At 54.7% G+C, this 16,377-nt stretch overlaps 6 protein-coding genes across 6 annotated transcripts; 1 reads left to right on the top strand and 5 right to left on the bottom strand.

Moving 5' to 3' along the window:
- Positions 1–1,500: 1,500 nt before the first annotated feature.
- On the top strand, positions 1,501–3,333 carry PG998_000340 (uncharacterized protein; the record flags this gene model as incomplete). The annotated part of the gene is made up of 4 exons (XM_066867158.1): positions 1,501–1,514; positions 1,588–1,836; positions 1,896–2,524; positions 2,597–3,333. The coding sequence occupies 4 exons, from the start codon at positions 1,501–1,503 to the stop codon at positions 3,331–3,333; spliced, it is 1,629 nt and encodes a 542-aa protein (XP_066735573.1).
- Positions 3,334–3,924: 591 nt separating this feature from the next.
- On the bottom strand, positions 3,925–4,983 carry PG998_000339 (uncharacterized protein; the record flags this gene model as incomplete). Its single annotated transcript, XM_066867157.1, has 5 exons — positions 3,925–4,320; positions 4,441–4,498; positions 4,571–4,649; positions 4,717–4,772; positions 4,835–4,983. The coding sequence occupies 5 exons, from the start codon at positions 4,981–4,983 to the stop codon at positions 3,925–3,927; spliced, it is 738 nt and encodes a 245-aa protein (XP_066735572.1).
- Positions 4,984–5,803: 820 nt separating this feature from the next.
- Positions 5,804–7,709, bottom strand: PG998_000338 (uncharacterized protein; the record flags this gene model as incomplete). Its single annotated transcript, XM_066867156.1, is given in 3 exon segments — positions 5,804–6,272; positions 6,284–7,233; positions 7,431–7,709. The coding sequence occupies 3 exon segments, from the start codon at positions 7,707–7,709 to the stop codon at positions 5,804–5,806; spliced, it is 1,698 nt and encodes a 565-aa protein (XP_066735571.1).
- A 986-nt stretch (positions 7,710–8,695) lies between these two features.
- PG998_000337 (solute carrier family 7 protein) lies at positions 8,696–10,417 on the bottom strand (the record flags this gene model as incomplete). The annotated part of the gene is made up of 3 exons (XM_066867155.1): positions 8,696–9,244; positions 9,303–10,029; positions 10,113–10,417. The coding sequence occupies 3 exons, from the start codon at positions 10,415–10,417 to the stop codon at positions 8,696–8,698; spliced, it is 1,581 nt and encodes a 526-aa protein (XP_066735570.1).
- Positions 10,418–12,078: 1,661 nt separating this feature from the next.
- Positions 12,079–12,485, bottom strand: PG998_000336 (alpha/beta-hydrolase; the record flags this gene model as incomplete). The annotated part of the gene is made up of 2 exons (XM_066867154.1): positions 12,079–12,192; positions 12,249–12,485. 2 exons carry the CDS (start codon positions 12,483–12,485, stop codon positions 12,079–12,081), a joined length of 351 nt encoding a protein of 116 aa, XP_066735569.1.
- Positions 12,486–15,016: 2,531 nt separating this feature from the next.
- PG998_000335 (uncharacterized protein) lies at positions 15,017–15,898 on the bottom strand (the record flags this gene model as incomplete). The annotated part of the gene is made up of 4 exons (XM_066867153.1): positions 15,017–15,154; positions 15,296–15,461; positions 15,545–15,782; positions 15,889–15,898. 4 exons carry the CDS (start codon positions 15,896–15,898, stop codon positions 15,017–15,019), a joined length of 552 nt encoding a protein of 183 aa, XP_066735568.1.
- Between the last annotated feature and the right edge of the window lie 479 nt (positions 15,899–16,377).

The raw sequence follows: 16,377 nt of genomic DNA, 5'->3' as shown, positions 1-16,377 counted from the left end.
TATGGCAAATTTGCACCGTCTCCGTGGGACGATGTTTGTTATTATTGGCATTGTGGCCTCTTGTCGGCATGCTCCCCGTACTCGCAGCCCCCCCGATTCCTTGTTGCACTGCATTCGCCCACATCACGCACCGCGCCCACATACATCCCCTTGGAAAAGATTTAAGGCCACATGCCGGAACACGGGGAACACGTCTCCAGGCTGGTCTAGAAGAGTTCTAGAAGTGCAAACAGCATGATGGTCGAATGTTTGCGAGCTGCCCTCGAGTATCCAGTCGCGCGAGCCGGAAATCCCGGTGGTATTCTGCCAAGTATCGAGAAGCGGCTCCTGGTCCGTGGGATTCGGTGGAACTCAATTTCGTGAGGCCAAGCCCGCAGACTCGATTTGTCGCGTCCAAAAATGGCCAAAGACGAAAATTTGCTACCAACGAGAGGGCCGGCGCGTTTTAGGAAGAAAACCCGAAATTCTCTCATACCAAGTTGCAAGTTTCGTGGAGAAGGCCGACGACTCCAGCGGGAGAGCGACTTCTCGCCGAAAACTACGTCAGGAATAGACTTTGGACCAACTCAATCTGGAACCAGACAAGACGATCCGATTGCTGCTCTCGCGCTGTGTCTGTGTGCGTGCCAGCGTGTTGTTGGCAATTATGGAGGCTTATGGAGGCATCTGCTCTCTCCGCGTCGGGGGTGGGTAATTGTCGGGGTCGCATCTTACTATTCGTACTCCAGATAAAACAAAAAGGGCCGTTTACCCAGCCGGGGGATCGTCGCAATCTGGCATCGCCAACCTGCACCACGCCGAAGCAGCCAAACACCGGTGTCCCTCGGCAGGCATGCGACTCGGACAGCAGACGCCTGCCTTGCTGCCCAGAAGCCTGCCTGCTGATTGACAGACACAAGTGGCATGGCGACCGGCAATCATGGCAGCATGGCAGCTCGCCATCCGTCATGCGCGCCACGGCTTGAGACGAGAGAAGGACGGCCTGCTTGGAATTCCTGCCTAGCTGGCCTTGGCGGGAACCACCCTCCAAGCAGCCCGCTCCAGAAAGCCCCATACTTTTGTTAGTGACGCCGACCAAGGGGCACCAACGAGCGTCGACCAAGAAATCGCGAAGTCAATGGGGAATCGGACGAGAGGTCACGCCCGCCTTGCCCTGCCCTCCAGCTCTTCACCCAGCTTTCCACCCAGCTGGTCCATTTTCCCCAAGCCTGGGGCAACGTCACTCCAGGTCTTGGATATCCCCATCCCCCGTCGAGAAGGCCCGACTCGGAGCTCTACATAAAGCACTTTGATATGGCGCTTCTGGGACAAGATCATCATGGGCTTTCACCTCTGTCCTCGTCCTCACCTCGCTTCTCTCTTTTCTGCACCTCCCGACTCCCCCTTATATACGACTCTCTCTCCCGGCCAAGTCTCCCGAGTTTTCACTGCTCCTTGATATCTCAAAAACTGCTTCTGCCCTGGCCAGAGAACCAATGAGATCGATCTGAGTGCGGCAACATGCTTGGCAAAAAGTATGTGATAAAACCCCCATGCTTTATACCCTTACACTACCTCCCCAAGGTTCTGTTCCTGACTGGTTTGCAGATCCATCCGCGTCAATGGCGCCGACTGTGGTGTCGAGGCCATCTTCCTGGGAGCTGTGACCTCCCTGGGAGGTTTCCTCTTCGGCTATGACACTGGTCAAATCTCAGGCATCCTGTTGTTCGAGGACTTCATCAACCGCTTCGGCCAACGCCAGGCCGACGGCACCATGGGCTGGGTGCCCATCATCCAGTCGCTCCTGGTGTCTTTGATGAGTATCGGAACACTGATCGGTGCCCTGTCTGGTGCATAGTAAGTTATCCCAACATCATGGTCCTCCCAGGCCGGCTCAAATGCTAACAATAATGCAGCACGGCCGACTGGTGGGGCCGCAGAAGAAGCTTGAGCTTTGGTGTCATCATCTACATTATCGGTAACATCATCCAGATCACAGCTATGGACAGCTGGGTCCACATGATGATGGGTCGATTCGTCGGCGGTCTGGGTGTTGGCAACCTCTCTATCGGTGTTCCCATGTTCCAGTCGGAATGTTCCCCTAAAGAGATCCGTGGAGCTGTCGTCGCATCGTACCAGCTGATGATCACCATCGGTATCCTGATTTCCAACATCATCAACTATGGCGTGCGCAATATCGAGAAATCAGATGCTTCGTGGCGCATCGTTATCGGCCTGGGCATCCTGTTCTCTATTCCCCTCGGCTTGGGTGTTTTGCTCGTCCCCGAATCGCCACGCTGGCTTGCCAGTAGGAACGACTGGGACGGTACTCGTTTGTCCATGGCCAGACTTCGCGGCGTGAAGGATGACCCTAACAACCGCTTTGTCGAGGAAGATTTGAAGGAGATGTACGATGTTATCGAGAAGGAGACTCGCACCGGTAAAGGTACCTGGGGCGAATGCTTCACAGGGTCCTCTGGTCTGCCTAAGATTCTCTACCGTACCGTTCTGGGTTTCCTCATCCAGTTCCTTCAGCAATGGACAGGTAAGCATCCAAACCCCCCTTTCTACCAGAACCCCTAAATCTGGACTCGGAGCTAATGAGCAATGTCTACAGGCGTCAACTACTTCTTCTACTATGGCGCCACGATCTTCAAGAGCGCTGGTATTGCCGACCCCATCCAAACACAGCTCATTCTTGGTGCTGTGAACGTGGCCATGACCTTCTATGGCTTGTACGTTGTCGAGAGGTACGGCCGCCGCTGGCCTCTCTTCCTCGGCGCACTCTGGCAAGCTGTCTGGCTGTTGATCTTCGCCTCCATCGGTACTGCCCTGCCCCCGGATAGCAACCCGGTTTCTGGCATTGTCATGATTGTCGCGGCTTGCATGTACATCGCCTCCTTTGCCGGCACTTGGGGACCCATGGCCTGGGTCGTCATTGGCGAGACCTTCCCGGTGCGCACGCGCGCCAAGCAGGCCTCGTTCGCGACGGCCGGCAACTGGCTGGGCAACTTCATGATCTCGTTCCTGACGCCGCTGGCGACCAGCGGCATCTCGTACGCGTACGGTTTCGTCTTCGTCGGCACCAACATCGCCGCGGCGCTGCTGGTCTGGTTCTTCCTGCTTGAGTCCCGGGCGCTGAGCCTGGAGCACGTCGACCTCATGTACAGCACCGAGAACCTCAAGCCGTGGGCCTCGCACAAGTGGGTGCCGCCGGGATACGTCACGCGCTCGCAGCGCGAGGACGCCGAGGTGCCCGAGAAGAAGGGCAGCGACGCCGTCGCGGACCACGTCGACAGCGTCTCGGAAGACGAAGCCAACAAGACGGCCAGCACGAGGATCGATACCATATAGTAGGAAGAAGAGGAAGCAAGGGGGTAGCATTTGCGCTGGCCCCACGAAACCGTGACTCAGTCAAGCATGGAATCAGGGCAGCCACATGTTTATGTATAAACACACCTCAATTCATGTACATTGGATAGATATGAATCGTATATACTTTTAAAATCAAACATAGTAAAGACTACCTTTCAGGGTGCCGTGAGTGATCGAGTTGTGTCTGTATACCCCACGCTTATTGTGCGCACTTTCTAAATACCTATGATGCAATCCTCCGCAACCAACCCCCGATCGATGTTGATCATGATGAACCAAACATGTGTACACATACACCGATATGGTATTAAGGTAATCACCGGCGTCGCCGTTCACTTCATGGGTAGGTTTAAAACGCGGCGTATGTTCAGCAATGTTGTGGAGATGCCGGACGAATGGATTATAGACTCCAACATCATCCGGATTATGAACATTACACTATTTATTAATGTTTCTTTTTCATGGCCTTCCCTATAGGGTTGAGGCTTATATATGTATTATGTAAGCATGTTATGTAACGACCCAAGATGTCTCGTCAGATCCTCCCTAAACTACGAACGGGGGATATCTCTAGAACGAGGCACCCTCAAGGTTGCTCATGAAGTTGGGATCGCGGAAGGGCACATTCGCATCGCCAAAGTCGGTGTTCTGGAGGGCGACGCGCGCCGCCTCCGTCATGCTCTCCCAGGCGATCAGGGGCTGCTCCCCGCCGCGGCGGTCGGTGGTGCCGAGCTGGTGATTCACGGGCCAGACGCTGAAGTAGCGAATCTTGGGGCGGGTGCCATCCAGCGGCAGGTCCTTCGTGATGGTCGTCCACTTCCCGTGGCCCGAGGTCGACAGGCCCAGGACCTGGGGGTTGCTGCTGGTGTTGGGGTTGTCGATCCAGACCACGACGCCCTCCCAGTCGTGGCGGTGGCCGAGACCCGTGGAGGGGGAGTCCTTGGGCATGTACCCATTGTAGTTGTGCTGGAGTTAGAATGGATGCGTACTTGAATCGAGTCGAGACCTAGGGGGCGTTATTGCGATGACCTACCAGGAGTACATGATGCCGTAGCGGGATCCGAACTCGGCCCCGCGAGCGTAGACCTGCCCCGGGCTATTGTCGCATTGCGAGCTGGATGAGCCGGACGGGTTGAGGCCGCCGCTATACGCAACATATCGTCAGCATCGTAGTTTGCGATAGCTCTTTTGGGTGGTGGGGATCTGTCAAACATACCTAGTATTACCAGAAGCGTCAACGGCAGGGTAGGGCTGACAGCCGTTCTCCACCGATAGCCAAGGCTTGAACTTCAGGTCTGGTCAAAGAGGTCAGTTTTACGCATCCAAAAGCCCGAGGTGTGATAAATATATGTTATTGTTCACGAGTAACGGCATATCTCCACTGCTTAGATATACAGGTGGCAGCACGGGGTATCTTACTGCGGGACTGTTAGTCATTTAATGCGAGTTGACAAACTGGGGGATTTCGGGTCGTCATTACCAGGCATTGCCAATGGCACCGCTCGGAACCGTTTCAGGGAAACCAACAACCGCATCGTGAGCGATGACGCCGCGGGCCTCAATAACAGGAGCGGCGTTGACACCGACAGTAGCAGCCGCGAGGTAGACTGCCAAGCCGGAGAAGCGCATCTTGAGAGGCGAGATAGTATAGTAAGATGAACAAGGCTTGGAGCAGCGGCCTGGGTATACTCCCTCTCTATGATTTGCAATAGGTAGTGATCACCAGCTCTCGTTCGCAACAATATGCCGCGGGCGTGGCGGTTGTGATATTTAAGCCCACCTCCTACCTCCTGCAACGTCTCAACCGAGGAGTTTAATCGAAAATGGTCGATCCTGTTCCACTCCCAGAATGGTCACATCGTAATGTTATCAGGGATGGGGTGTGCCCCACGTTTCCCCATCATGCAGGGGTTTCCATACGGTGCATCTCAGCAATTCCGGATGGTGGGGATGAATGCAGAAGGAGCAAAACAATGCTGCCGTCCACTCCGGCGTCGACAAACCACCACGTTGGTCGGCTCTCTGCCGGTACACGATGCTTTTCCTTCTGTTCGATATTGCAGACACTCTGCAGTGGGGTCTCGAGGGAACGTGCCAGATCTGCTTGGCCAAGGCGCTCTCATGAGGAAATGCGCATTTCCATGCACATTCATGGTTTATCAATGATATCATTTTCCGTTTCATGAAAGATGCCAAGTCCCGGCACATACGTCGTGCGCTATAGCATTGTATGCATTAGGCATGTGGTCTTTTCCAGGTTGCCCGCTGTAGCTGTCAAAGTGCTTCTGTACTAAGAAAAAGACCCTCTTTTGGGCCATTTCGATACTACGCAATAATATCACAAACCAGGCAGGTGCATTCTTAGGTAAGGGCAGCCAGTGATGATAAATGGGACCGGAATTCATAGAGGGTCGCCTCGCCAGCGAACAAATTTGAGGTGCACCCTTTTCTACAGCTGACCCGCCTGGATCAGCTCCATCCCTACTTTGCGCCAAGTGTCGTCCTCGACAGAGCTGGTGATATTGGCATCGTACAGGAAGTTCCGCGGCGACAGCCCTGCCGCATCGTGGGTGTAGACCGGCCATTCAGGCACCTTCTTACCGCCCGCCAACGCCGGTGCCGCGTCGGCACGCCCGGCCCAGCGGTTCGGATCGCCGCCGTTGACGAACGCGACCCAATCGCTAGCCACGAGCCGCGCGAGATCGCGGAACGCCGCGCCGAGGCCCTCGAAGGGCGGCGTGTGGTTGGGCGCGTAGCCCACGCCCTCGAGGTTGAGCATGGCGAAGGCGACCTCGACGAAATGGGTCGCGCCGTCGAGCGGGCCCGCCCACGCCGGCACCGCGTTGAAGCGGTAGCAGTACGCCGGCAGGCCGGCGCGGGCCCACGCCTCGCACGTCGCGCGCCGGTCCGAGATCATGCTGTCGCCGACGTACGTGGCGACGCGCCGGAACTGCGATCCGTACGGGTACGCCGGCGGCGCGTAGTCGGCGGCAGGTTGGGGAGGCAGTCCTCGGGCGAGCGCGCCGGGTAAGCGTCGAGGATCCGCTGCGCGTACGCGTCGTTCATGATCGCGGACGGGGAGGACAGCACGAATTGCCGGAACTGCTCCGTCGTGTTGATGCCCTTGGGCGCGAAGGCGGTGCCCTCAGCCGTGTTGTCCCCAACGATGATCGGTATTTTGAGGTACGAGCCATCCAGGAACTGCGCGTGGGAACTGCGGGCGATCATGTCGCCGTCCACCATCGGGCCCCAGGTTCGCAGCGCCGTACTACTGTTGATGACGGCGTTGAGCTTCTCAAATGGCATCGCGCGCAGGCATGACAAGGAGGAAGTGCTCGCCACTGCCGAATCTCCCTGTGCACCATGGCAACCGGCCTGTGCCACCAGCTCATCGTACGTCGGCTGCGCAGCCGCCATGTCCTTGTCGTCGGCGAAAAAGCGACCGCTGGCCATGACGCCGGCGCGGAACAGCCCATCATCGCGCCCGTCGAACGCCATCATATGCCGGGCGACCGAATCGGCGCCGGCGCTCTCGCCCCAGATGGTCACCCGGGCCGGGTCGCCGCCGAACGCGGCGATGTTATCGCGGATCCATTCCAGGGACATACGCTGGTCCCGCAGACCGAAGTTGGAGTCGTCGGCTTCTTCGGCCAGTTCTTTCGAGGCCAGAAACCCCCACGCACTGAGGCGGTAATTCATGGTAACGCCGATGATAGGCTGGCCCAGTGCGACGGACCGTTCGATGATGAAGGTAAGGTTGTTACGGAGGTCGGCGGCGCTGCCCTGGATGAAGCCGCCACCGTATATCCAGACCAGCACCGGGAGCGGCTCTGGGCGAGAAACTTGCGTGGGCCGGACGACGTTCAAGTAGAGACAGTCCTGTGGTAACGGGGGAAAGGGGTGGAGGTTTGTGTCAGCCTACCGAAGAGAGGGCCGAAAGGCTGCTACGTGACGCAAAACTTACTTCACTCAATTCGTAACCCCATTGTGCAGGCTGAAGGGAATTTGTTAGTCACGTATTATGAACAGGACTTTGGGACTTCGAAAGCCACTCAAGGCGGTTTTGGCGTACTTACACCGTACCCGACACACGCCGGCGGAAGCTTCTGGGCCGCACGCTCGCCATCCCAGGATTCATTGATCGGTTGCGGATTGCGGAACCTCAGATCCCCAACCGGAGGCTGCGCAAAGGGCACACCCAAGAAGAAATCCTGATGGTAACTTGGCGAATGGACGCCAACGAGCGTACCGTTCTTGGTCGTAACCCGGGGTGCGCCGTCCTCCAACTTGCTCGCCAGCGGCGAAGCTGCAGTCGCAGAAACAAGCAAGATATGTACTACTAGATATGGCAACATGGTTCCTTCGACACACGTGGGTGAGTATGTGCGGAATAGAGATGCGAAGTAGCTCTCACTCGAGAGAAGCAAGGAGGAAGAGGGCACAGGCGAGCTGGTCTATACAGCGCAGCACGTAATCACCCCTCCGGCATCGACCATGACACTCCGGGTCGGAAGCCTCCCAGAGTTCCAATTCATAAACTACTGCAATCTCATGACACTATACTTGCGGGGGCATGCAAACAGGTTTAATCGCTTTCCAGGGGAGGGAAGAGAGCAATAGTTGATGCAAACCACAGCATCCTTTGCTCCCACGGATACAACTGTATCCCTCGGGAGCATAGCGGCCACTACTAGCTACTGCTATTTGCTTTTGTGGATATCTAATAATGTCATTGCCAGAAACTACTACAGGGGTTAGATATAAAAGCCGGGAATCAAGCAATGTAAAGGGGTAGCTTGTGTATTGCACTCACGTCCAACCCCTCTCCATCGTACTAGACAATAGTTACTTGAAATCTCGGCGACGGAATTGCGGGATAAAATCAGCCTGCATGAGTGAGAGCTGGCCTCCGGGTAGATCCCCGGATCGCTGCCCAATGTGACCTTACACTTCATCAAGCACCACTTGAGTCAGGGCTAGGTGCGGCAGTTATGCCTCGGATGCCGCCCCCGCACAGCATTAATTGTCTACCCCAGGTTTTGCTGTGAACAACTAAATTACTTGGCCAAAGAGGATACCATATCACACTGAGCCCTGAAGTCATCATAATTGTGTTATCTGATGCTTTGGTGAAAACGTATGGTGTATATGTGTCGGGGGGACTCTCAACTCCTTAGGTTCTACCTGGCAGTATATACGAAAGCGAAAGGAAGAATACAGTAATTCTATAGCTACTAGCTGCATTAGTGATAAAGACAATATCGGATCTTATGAAACAAGATTTGCCAGCCAAGATAGTCCGAGAGCCCGAGAGCGCGATTGGCCATCAAGTGAAACGCAATTACTGAGCGTTGCGAGACTTCTGCCCGAGCCGGTAGAATCCCAAGCCCAAAATCCAAACCGAGACCATAACCATTGCCAGCAATGGTGCGAATATAGCCCCGCGAATGACGACGAAGCCACTGACGATACAGAAAATGATGGGAATGATCATGTAGGGCTTGTAGGGCCTGGGCAGGTCGGGCTCGCGGAAACGGAGGATGATGGCGCCAACCACCGTCAAGAAGAACCACGAGTTATCTCCCAGGCCAGCGAAGGTGAGAAGAGCACGGAAGTTGCCAAAGAGAATGTACAGAGACGTGAGCACCGTGGACAGGATCGTAGCGTTCAAAGGCGCGTCCGAAGAGCCTGGGTCCACCGTTTCCTTGGGTCGAAAGCCAACGGATCCGAGCATAGAGAAGCAGCGAGGGAACCAGCCCTTCCTCGATGCAGCGACGGTCATTCTTCCAACAACGAATGCGTTGCCAAGGAGGGATCCAGCCACGACAAGACAAATCAGAACGGCAGCTACAGTTCCAGCCGCTGGTCCCAACAGTCGGCCGATGGCAGTCTAGTTAATCGAAATCAGTACAACGCCCACACAGCCAACATACACAAAGAAGACTTACCACTGCTACACTATCGGTAGAAGACACAACGCTCCATGGCAGCAAAATGTAGTAGGCAGCATTAGCCGCGATGAAGCACCCGATGATAGTCGGGATAGCCGTGTTGATGGCGAGGGGCAGCTGGCGGGCGGGCTGCGACAGCTCGGCAGATACGTAGATGGCCTTGTCCCATCCGCAATACGCCCACAGAGCGCCGTAAAGAGCGGCAGAGAAATGGCCGAGAATCTCCCACGATGAAAGGTCATCCCAAGGGACTGTGCTACCATCAGGGGCCACGGTGGTTCGGTAGGAGAACCATGACTTGGAGTACCAATCCCCACCCCCGACGTCCTTGTCGGGGTGTGCGAGGTGGATAGCCACAACGGCGACGCCAGCGCCGACAACGCATGCGATGGCGACGAACTTGGTGAAAACGAAGAAGTTGTTAAGTCGTGTGCTGGCCTTGGTGCTGATGGAGTTGGCCACATTCATGACGACCAGGATGGAAATGGAGAGCAGCTTGTGCCCCAGTGTCTCAGCCTGGTCCGTGACGCCGGCAGCCGAGAAAATGCTCTCGACGAAGACGATGCTCAGAATGGCAAGTGTTGCGGGCATGCCGGCGACGATCCAGGTCCAGCCGGCCAGGAAGCCGTAGACATCGCCGAAGATGTACTGGAGATAAGGCTGCACGCCTCCCTCGCCCGGGATGGCGGTGCCGAGCTCGGCCATGGTCATGGCGCCCGTCCAGCTAGTCGGAGAGTGTCAGCGGCAATGTGACGAGGCGTCCGGGGAGATAGGGAAACGGGGAAGGGAAACGGGCTCGCAACTCACGCCAAGACACCGGCGGCGATCCATGCGAGCAGAGCGATGGCGGGCGAGGGCGAGTTCGTATCAATGACGCCCGGCGAGGTGAAGACGCCGCTTCCAATCACGATGCTGACCACGATGGCAAAGGCCTCCTTAGCGCCGAGGTTGGCTGAAAAAGCGCCGCGCTCGGATCTGGGGTCGGTAGAGCGTCGGCTCGTGGTTCTGTTGATGGTGTCGTCGTTGTTGTTGCCATTGTGGTTGTGCTCGAGCGGGCCACCGAGCAGCGGCTGCGAAGCATCGCCATGGGCGTCTCTGGAATGCGGCATCATTGGCTGTGGGCGGATGCGACTAAGGGAAACAAGAAGAAACAATGACGGATGTTTACTCTTGTCGCCTGGGGCATGAGTCAATCATGAAGATATTTATATACAAAGGCAGGAGGTCACAGACTGCCGAGAATAGGTGAGTTGGAGATGGATCCGCCCGAGACTCAAGTGGGGGGCGCCTCCATCGGGTTATCCACGGGCTCCGTCGTTGCATCCAGACCCTTTTCATCCGCTGCCATATGTGCAGAACTATGGTATCTCTAATAATCCGCCTATTGACCCCTCAATCGTCATGGCATACGTATACTTGGCTGCATCTGCAGTCAATGCGATGCGTTTTGCCTTCGACGGCGGCGTGGTGATGTCCCTGGAATCCGTGGAATCAGGCAAGGTATACCGCATACACTTACCGAAGGTGCATAAAGTCCTCTATTCACAGCTAAGATCCACCACACCCGCTAGGCAGGTTCCATGTCTCTGGATGGCGTCATTGAGGAAACGCGTCTTCCACCCTCCAGTCTTGAACTCATAGCCTCAATCTTATCAATATCGCTTCCTGTTGAAACTCTGATAAGTGTGAGCACCGCCATTCACCATTCTCCGTTCCATTGTCTAGTCCGCCGCGTCCTCGGCATGCGACATTGCCGGAGCCGGTGACATGTCTACTAACCAAATACATGCAAGACCCAAAGTCTATCTCGAATCAATATATTGAAGGAGATGGCCCGGATCAACCTCTACCCCGGGGGGAACCTGCCTGAACAAGGCATCCCCCTGAAATCCTTACGGGAATTTCCGCCTTTCACTATTGATGAATGCTAGGAAGCAAGTGCCCAATATTTGGAATGTGTTTCGTCGTTTAGTTGTCCATCTCTTGACCGCCTACAAGTCGTGAGCGAGTGCGAAGAGTTCACCCTGCGCGGACTTGGTCAATGGCAGAACATACAGCGACACGAACTGTAGAGCCTCCCGGGCCCAAGACAGCAAGTATCTAACGGCGGATCGAGAACACGAAGCATAAGCAGCTATGTCTGATCTTCAAATGGAGATTGTTCCACTTCTCCCACCCGCCCAACGAGGAGCGCCTACACGAGAGACGATACGCCGGCTCATGTCTCGCGATAGATAGCTGCTCGAGGTCGCGGTTCTGGCTGTTTCTCCACAGACGGAAACAAACCATTCAGAGGATAAATATGCGTGGGCGTTCGTGACTGCAGGATCAACGGGTATGGGATTGTGGTTCCAAATATGAAGAGAAGAAGAAGATGCATAGTAATACTTGAGGTATCCTTATGCTCTATACATCATATTAATGCTCGCTGACACAGACAGCCACCCCGTCTCAGACCTATCATCTGAAGGTTGAAGATCACGTGTACTTTTGAGTCGCTCGTCGAACCCCTGAGAATTGTACGTTGCGATATTAGCAGTTTCGCAGGCATCCTTAGCCAGCCCATAGGTGCACTGGTGACATGTCCTTCCCTACACCAGTTTACACCGTAGCAAGTAGCCATTCTTACCAGCCTGCAAGTGTACTGGTAGCAAGCAGGCACCTCCTGGCGGTCGAAATCACGTACTGCCAGCCTTCCTGCCCAGCACGATGAAGCGGCTCCTGGTGGAATGGCATTGACATCGCCGCCGGGCGTTCTAAGAGAAGGGAATGCTCAGGAGAGACATCCGATAGCTGGTAGCCATTGATTGCCAGCAGTCATCTTCAAAGCTTCTTGGGCCTGGCTCAGACAGTTGCCAGGTGACAGGTGCTGCCAGGTAGCAGCTAGCTGTGGATGAACCATGCCAATTCCTTACCATCGTCGATGACTCAGAAATCACGAACATATATGTATGAATTGTATAAGGCACCAGCCTGCCTTGCCCAGTCTCGGCTCAATGGCTCGACTCGGTACTCGCCTGACTTGGACGGACAGCTGCTGCCACCGTAGCCCATCATGCCTGGCACGACCAGCCCACACCCTTTGGACTGGAAATGGCGGATCTGGTACATCCAATCGTCGACATACGATGCCCGCCCATACAAGAGGAGGATAGTCGGACTATCCTCTGCGCTGGCCATATTCACGAACGAGTACGTATAGCCTCGTACTGACCAGCCCGGAGGATATGAAGGATTATTTACTAAATAATATCCGCTTGGTACTCGACATGGGTAACCTGGACAAAATACCACATTGCATGCCAGACTTGAGAGTGGACAGCGCATTCGAGAGTTTTGGCACGCAGTTGCAAGAAGACATGCTCTATGTGGTGAGCTGGGAAGCCTACCCACGTCGCGAAGCCAGCCACTCCCCTTTGGCACGCAGCTGGGTATCCATCTGAGCTTTTAAGACTCGGCACGCAAGTCGTGGGATTCCACAGGCCGTACTTGATAGAGGTCGGGATCCACGAGCCATACGAGCCATACCGTCAGGCCAAATCCGGACCTCATGATTGCTTTGGCCAAAGCCCCCGATTACACGACAGGAACAGCCGCAGCGGAGAAGTTGACAAGATCTCTGAGGGGGAATGCAGTAAGGACTCTTGAAACATCGAAAGATATCTCGCCGCTGGAAACGGGAAACGAGAGATTATGCGAGCCTTCAGATGATGGCTCATTTCTTTAGGGGGCCAATCGAGAGAGTGCGCTTCCACTGCCTACATAGCTGTCAAGCCCTCCTATTACGAGCTACGGGAAAAGCCTCGTGCCGGAAGAACACAGTCTTGGCATTTGGAAAGGGGTGGATGAGAGCCGCGTGCGTATCTGGTGGTGGCCGATCCCTAAAGCTTGGCTGGCGCAGGGACCTTTCTTCAGACGGGAGTCAGTAATATGCTGACATGGCCACATAACGAGTCCGGTAATCTTATTTTTTAGTTGGGGGGCTCCCTCGATCTGCAAATCTTTACTTCCATGGCCACGGGAAAGTGAGAAGTGACTATCACGGTGTCCGTAGTATTCCTGCGCCTCCCAAGCCTCGTTGACATCCTGCCACTTTTTCTTCTAGCGAGCCTACCTACTGCATAGTTGCTACGCATTCTGGGCAAGGGCGCCGGGCCACTCATCCGACCTCGCCAGCTAATAGGCCACGGACAGGATCGCGTAGCTCTGCATCGAGCAAACCGGTGTAAAAGCGGCCTCTTTGTGGTGGTGACATCTACAACTAGGTCAGATGCACCGCTCAGCCAACCGGCGCTGCTTCCGATTCCATCCCAAGCACCCGGGGGCGGGTGGTCTGGCCCTTCGAGAAACTTTACACGAAGAAGACAGGGAGAAAAAAAAACATACGACTTTCGAGTCATTCTCGAATCTCGCAGGCCTTATGCTTAGCTGCAACGACGGGCTTCTTTTCTTCTTTTCCTCTTCTCCTCAGTGGTCCTTAGTCTCCGTACCGGATCCCCCCACGCAGCCCCAGTTCGATAGTCGTCATTCTAGCGTGACGATACCTGAGCTATACCAGTTGTTACACAAGTGCATTATACTATAATAGGCTCCTCCCTCCCTCCTCTGCCTGTCAGCCTGTGGTTTGTCTTTCCCTAGGGCAGGTAATTGAATGCAAGCCAAGTCCTAAGTGCCGGACTGGCAGTTTTTGCTTTTTTGTATCGCTTAAAGATATTCGAGCTAGCAATGTCAGCTGAAATGACTTGTCCCGCAATCCGTTTTCTCATCCTCCCCCTTAGTTGATCCCTCTCCTAGCCTCGAGACTAGGGGGTTGCAAATTTATCCTTTTTGTAGATGACGTATACTTAGTGCTTCTGTATGAATCTGCCCCTAGATATCAGGTGGGGGTCTATGCTTCCATCGTGTCAAGATACCCATCTGTTTGCTATTTTTTAGCCGGGTCCGGGGTTGCTCGCCATGATAAAATGATTCATGGTAGTCTCAGTCTTTGGGTCTCGACACGGTTTCTTAGGGCTAGTCCAGGACACGACGCTCCGGTACGCTTCCTGGCAGAAGCAAAATAGGAGGGAAACCGAGATCAACAGAGCAAAGGGGGGCTCAAGCGGTCCAATTATAACTCTTGTGGCATTTAGTATGTCGGTTAAGGGCCACCAACGGCGACAACCATCGTGTGAACTATGTGCGCTTGGCTTGTATGCGACATCTTCCTCTGCTCCAGGCAGGTAGTCCCCGATCACCGTTCACCCCTACCAGTCTGCCCATCTGCCCCCCAAAGTCCTCTTATCACGACAAAGTTATACACTATCGATGGTGCTGAAATGGTCCAGCCTAATTATCAGACACCAGTTTGACCCAACATCATGCTTGTAACCGGAAAATTTTAAACAAGAAAGTGCGCCTGCCCGCTGTAGAGTTTTTGGATAATCGAGTTGTGTGTAAAAGGAGAAGGATTAGAAGAGAAAAAGGGATGCCTCTCAAAGTTCGCTCGCTGGCTTGGTGGTATCATATAGGGTAATATGGGAGGTGAGGTTGTCGTGCTTTTCGTGTGTCTTTGTGCTGTCATAGTTGAAGCCCAGCTCCATCAGGAGTCGTCCACTCAATAGACTTTTCGCTACAGCAGTTCGTAGTGTGTGTGTGTGTGTGTGTGTGTGTGTGTGCAAGACCACAATTATTTTTAGCTGTTTGACGAGAGAGAACAATGCTTGGCATCATCAAGTCGTTCGAGGGCGCAAGCGTCTCCAGCGCTGCACCGCCCGCACACTCGGGTCTTCCGCCGTCCAGCGGCCCAACGATATGTCGGAGACTTGCAGCTCGTTGTAGATCATCTCATCTGTTATTTGAGCCAGCTCCTGAGGAGGGGGCCATGGTGCCAAGTTAGTGTTTCTGCCTCTCTGGAAAGTTTCTTGATCCTCACCGATGCCAGCCAGGGCTTGGCAGGGCTAATCATAACACAGAAGATAGTAGACAGAGTAAGGGAGGTGGTGTCGTACATTTCGCAATTGCTCATCACACGCTCGCAACGGTCGCCGGTTGGATGAATTTGGCCGGCCGCCCTGGAGTACCTGTCCCCGGTTCTGTATCCATCCTTGTGCTGCGGCTTGACGCAGATAGATCTTCTGGGCTTCGTGGCGGCGCGCGTAGGCATCGAGGAGAACTCTATTAATACACATCGTTGTCAGTCATCATGATCCGAGGCAAAGACGGCTACGATCCTTCCTTCGCCTAGGGTCGGAACGCACTGTTTCAGTTCTGCTTTCGTCTGCTCTTCTTCGCCGCCCGAAGTCTGCGGAACCGAGGTGTCCGCGGCACAGTTGAGGATGTGTTGGCCATCTAGTGCACACTGCCGGAGTGCGGCGTACCCGTCGAGGTGATAGTCTTCCGTATCCACGGGGTCTGTCGGCGCTGCTGCGATGTAGTATTGCAGGGTTCTGAAGTCGGAGAGCACTTCGGCAACACGCGCCGTCCGGTACTGGTTGACTATTGACACGGTCGTCGTTAGGAGGATGTCCATCAAGACTCGGTGGCGCTTTTTCAACGCGGGATCGGGCAACGGGGGGCGGCAATCCTGGTACGCTGCACTTACATCCGTCCATTATTGATATAATGGCTCTGCTGGAAGAGCTGTATCAGGATTTTGGGGCACTTGAGCCAACTCCCGGTAGTAATAACAAGAGTGATTAGGGGTGAGGGTGCGAATCTATTAGGCGTTCTTGTTGTTGGTCCAGCTATCAAAGCAGGCCAAGCAACGGGAAGGTGAGTCTTCTGGTGTATGGTGTAGAGCGAATGAGGTAGTGAGCTGCAAGGCTGCATACAATAATTAGGGGGTCATTTAATGATATCGAAGAAGACGGCCCATCTCAACCGTTGTAGAAGCGGCGGCGCCACCCAGGCTTTTGTATAGACGACGGCTCTTCCAAATGGTCAAGGTCAAGAGGGGGGATCTACGGTAGAGACTTTTCTTTGGGGTGGACTGTGACTAGCCGATCATGTAGTTCACGACATGAGAGAGGTAGTTCCCGTGGGACGCCCTATAGGGTACGGAGTACACATTTCGTCGTCAGCTCCCGTGTCC

The sequence above is a fragment of the Apiospora kogelbergensis genome (genome assembly GCF_038363985.1).
Source record: "Apiospora kogelbergensis strain CBS 113332 chromosome Unknown utg000001l_segment0_segment0, whole genome shotgun sequence".
In the NCBI taxonomy this organism is placed as follows: domain Eukaryota; kingdom Fungi; phylum Ascomycota; class Sordariomycetes; order Amphisphaeriales; family Apiosporaceae; genus Apiospora; species Apiospora kogelbergensis.
Note: the sequence above shows the minus strand (reverse complement) of the source record. Positions and strands in the feature narration are given on the sequence as shown.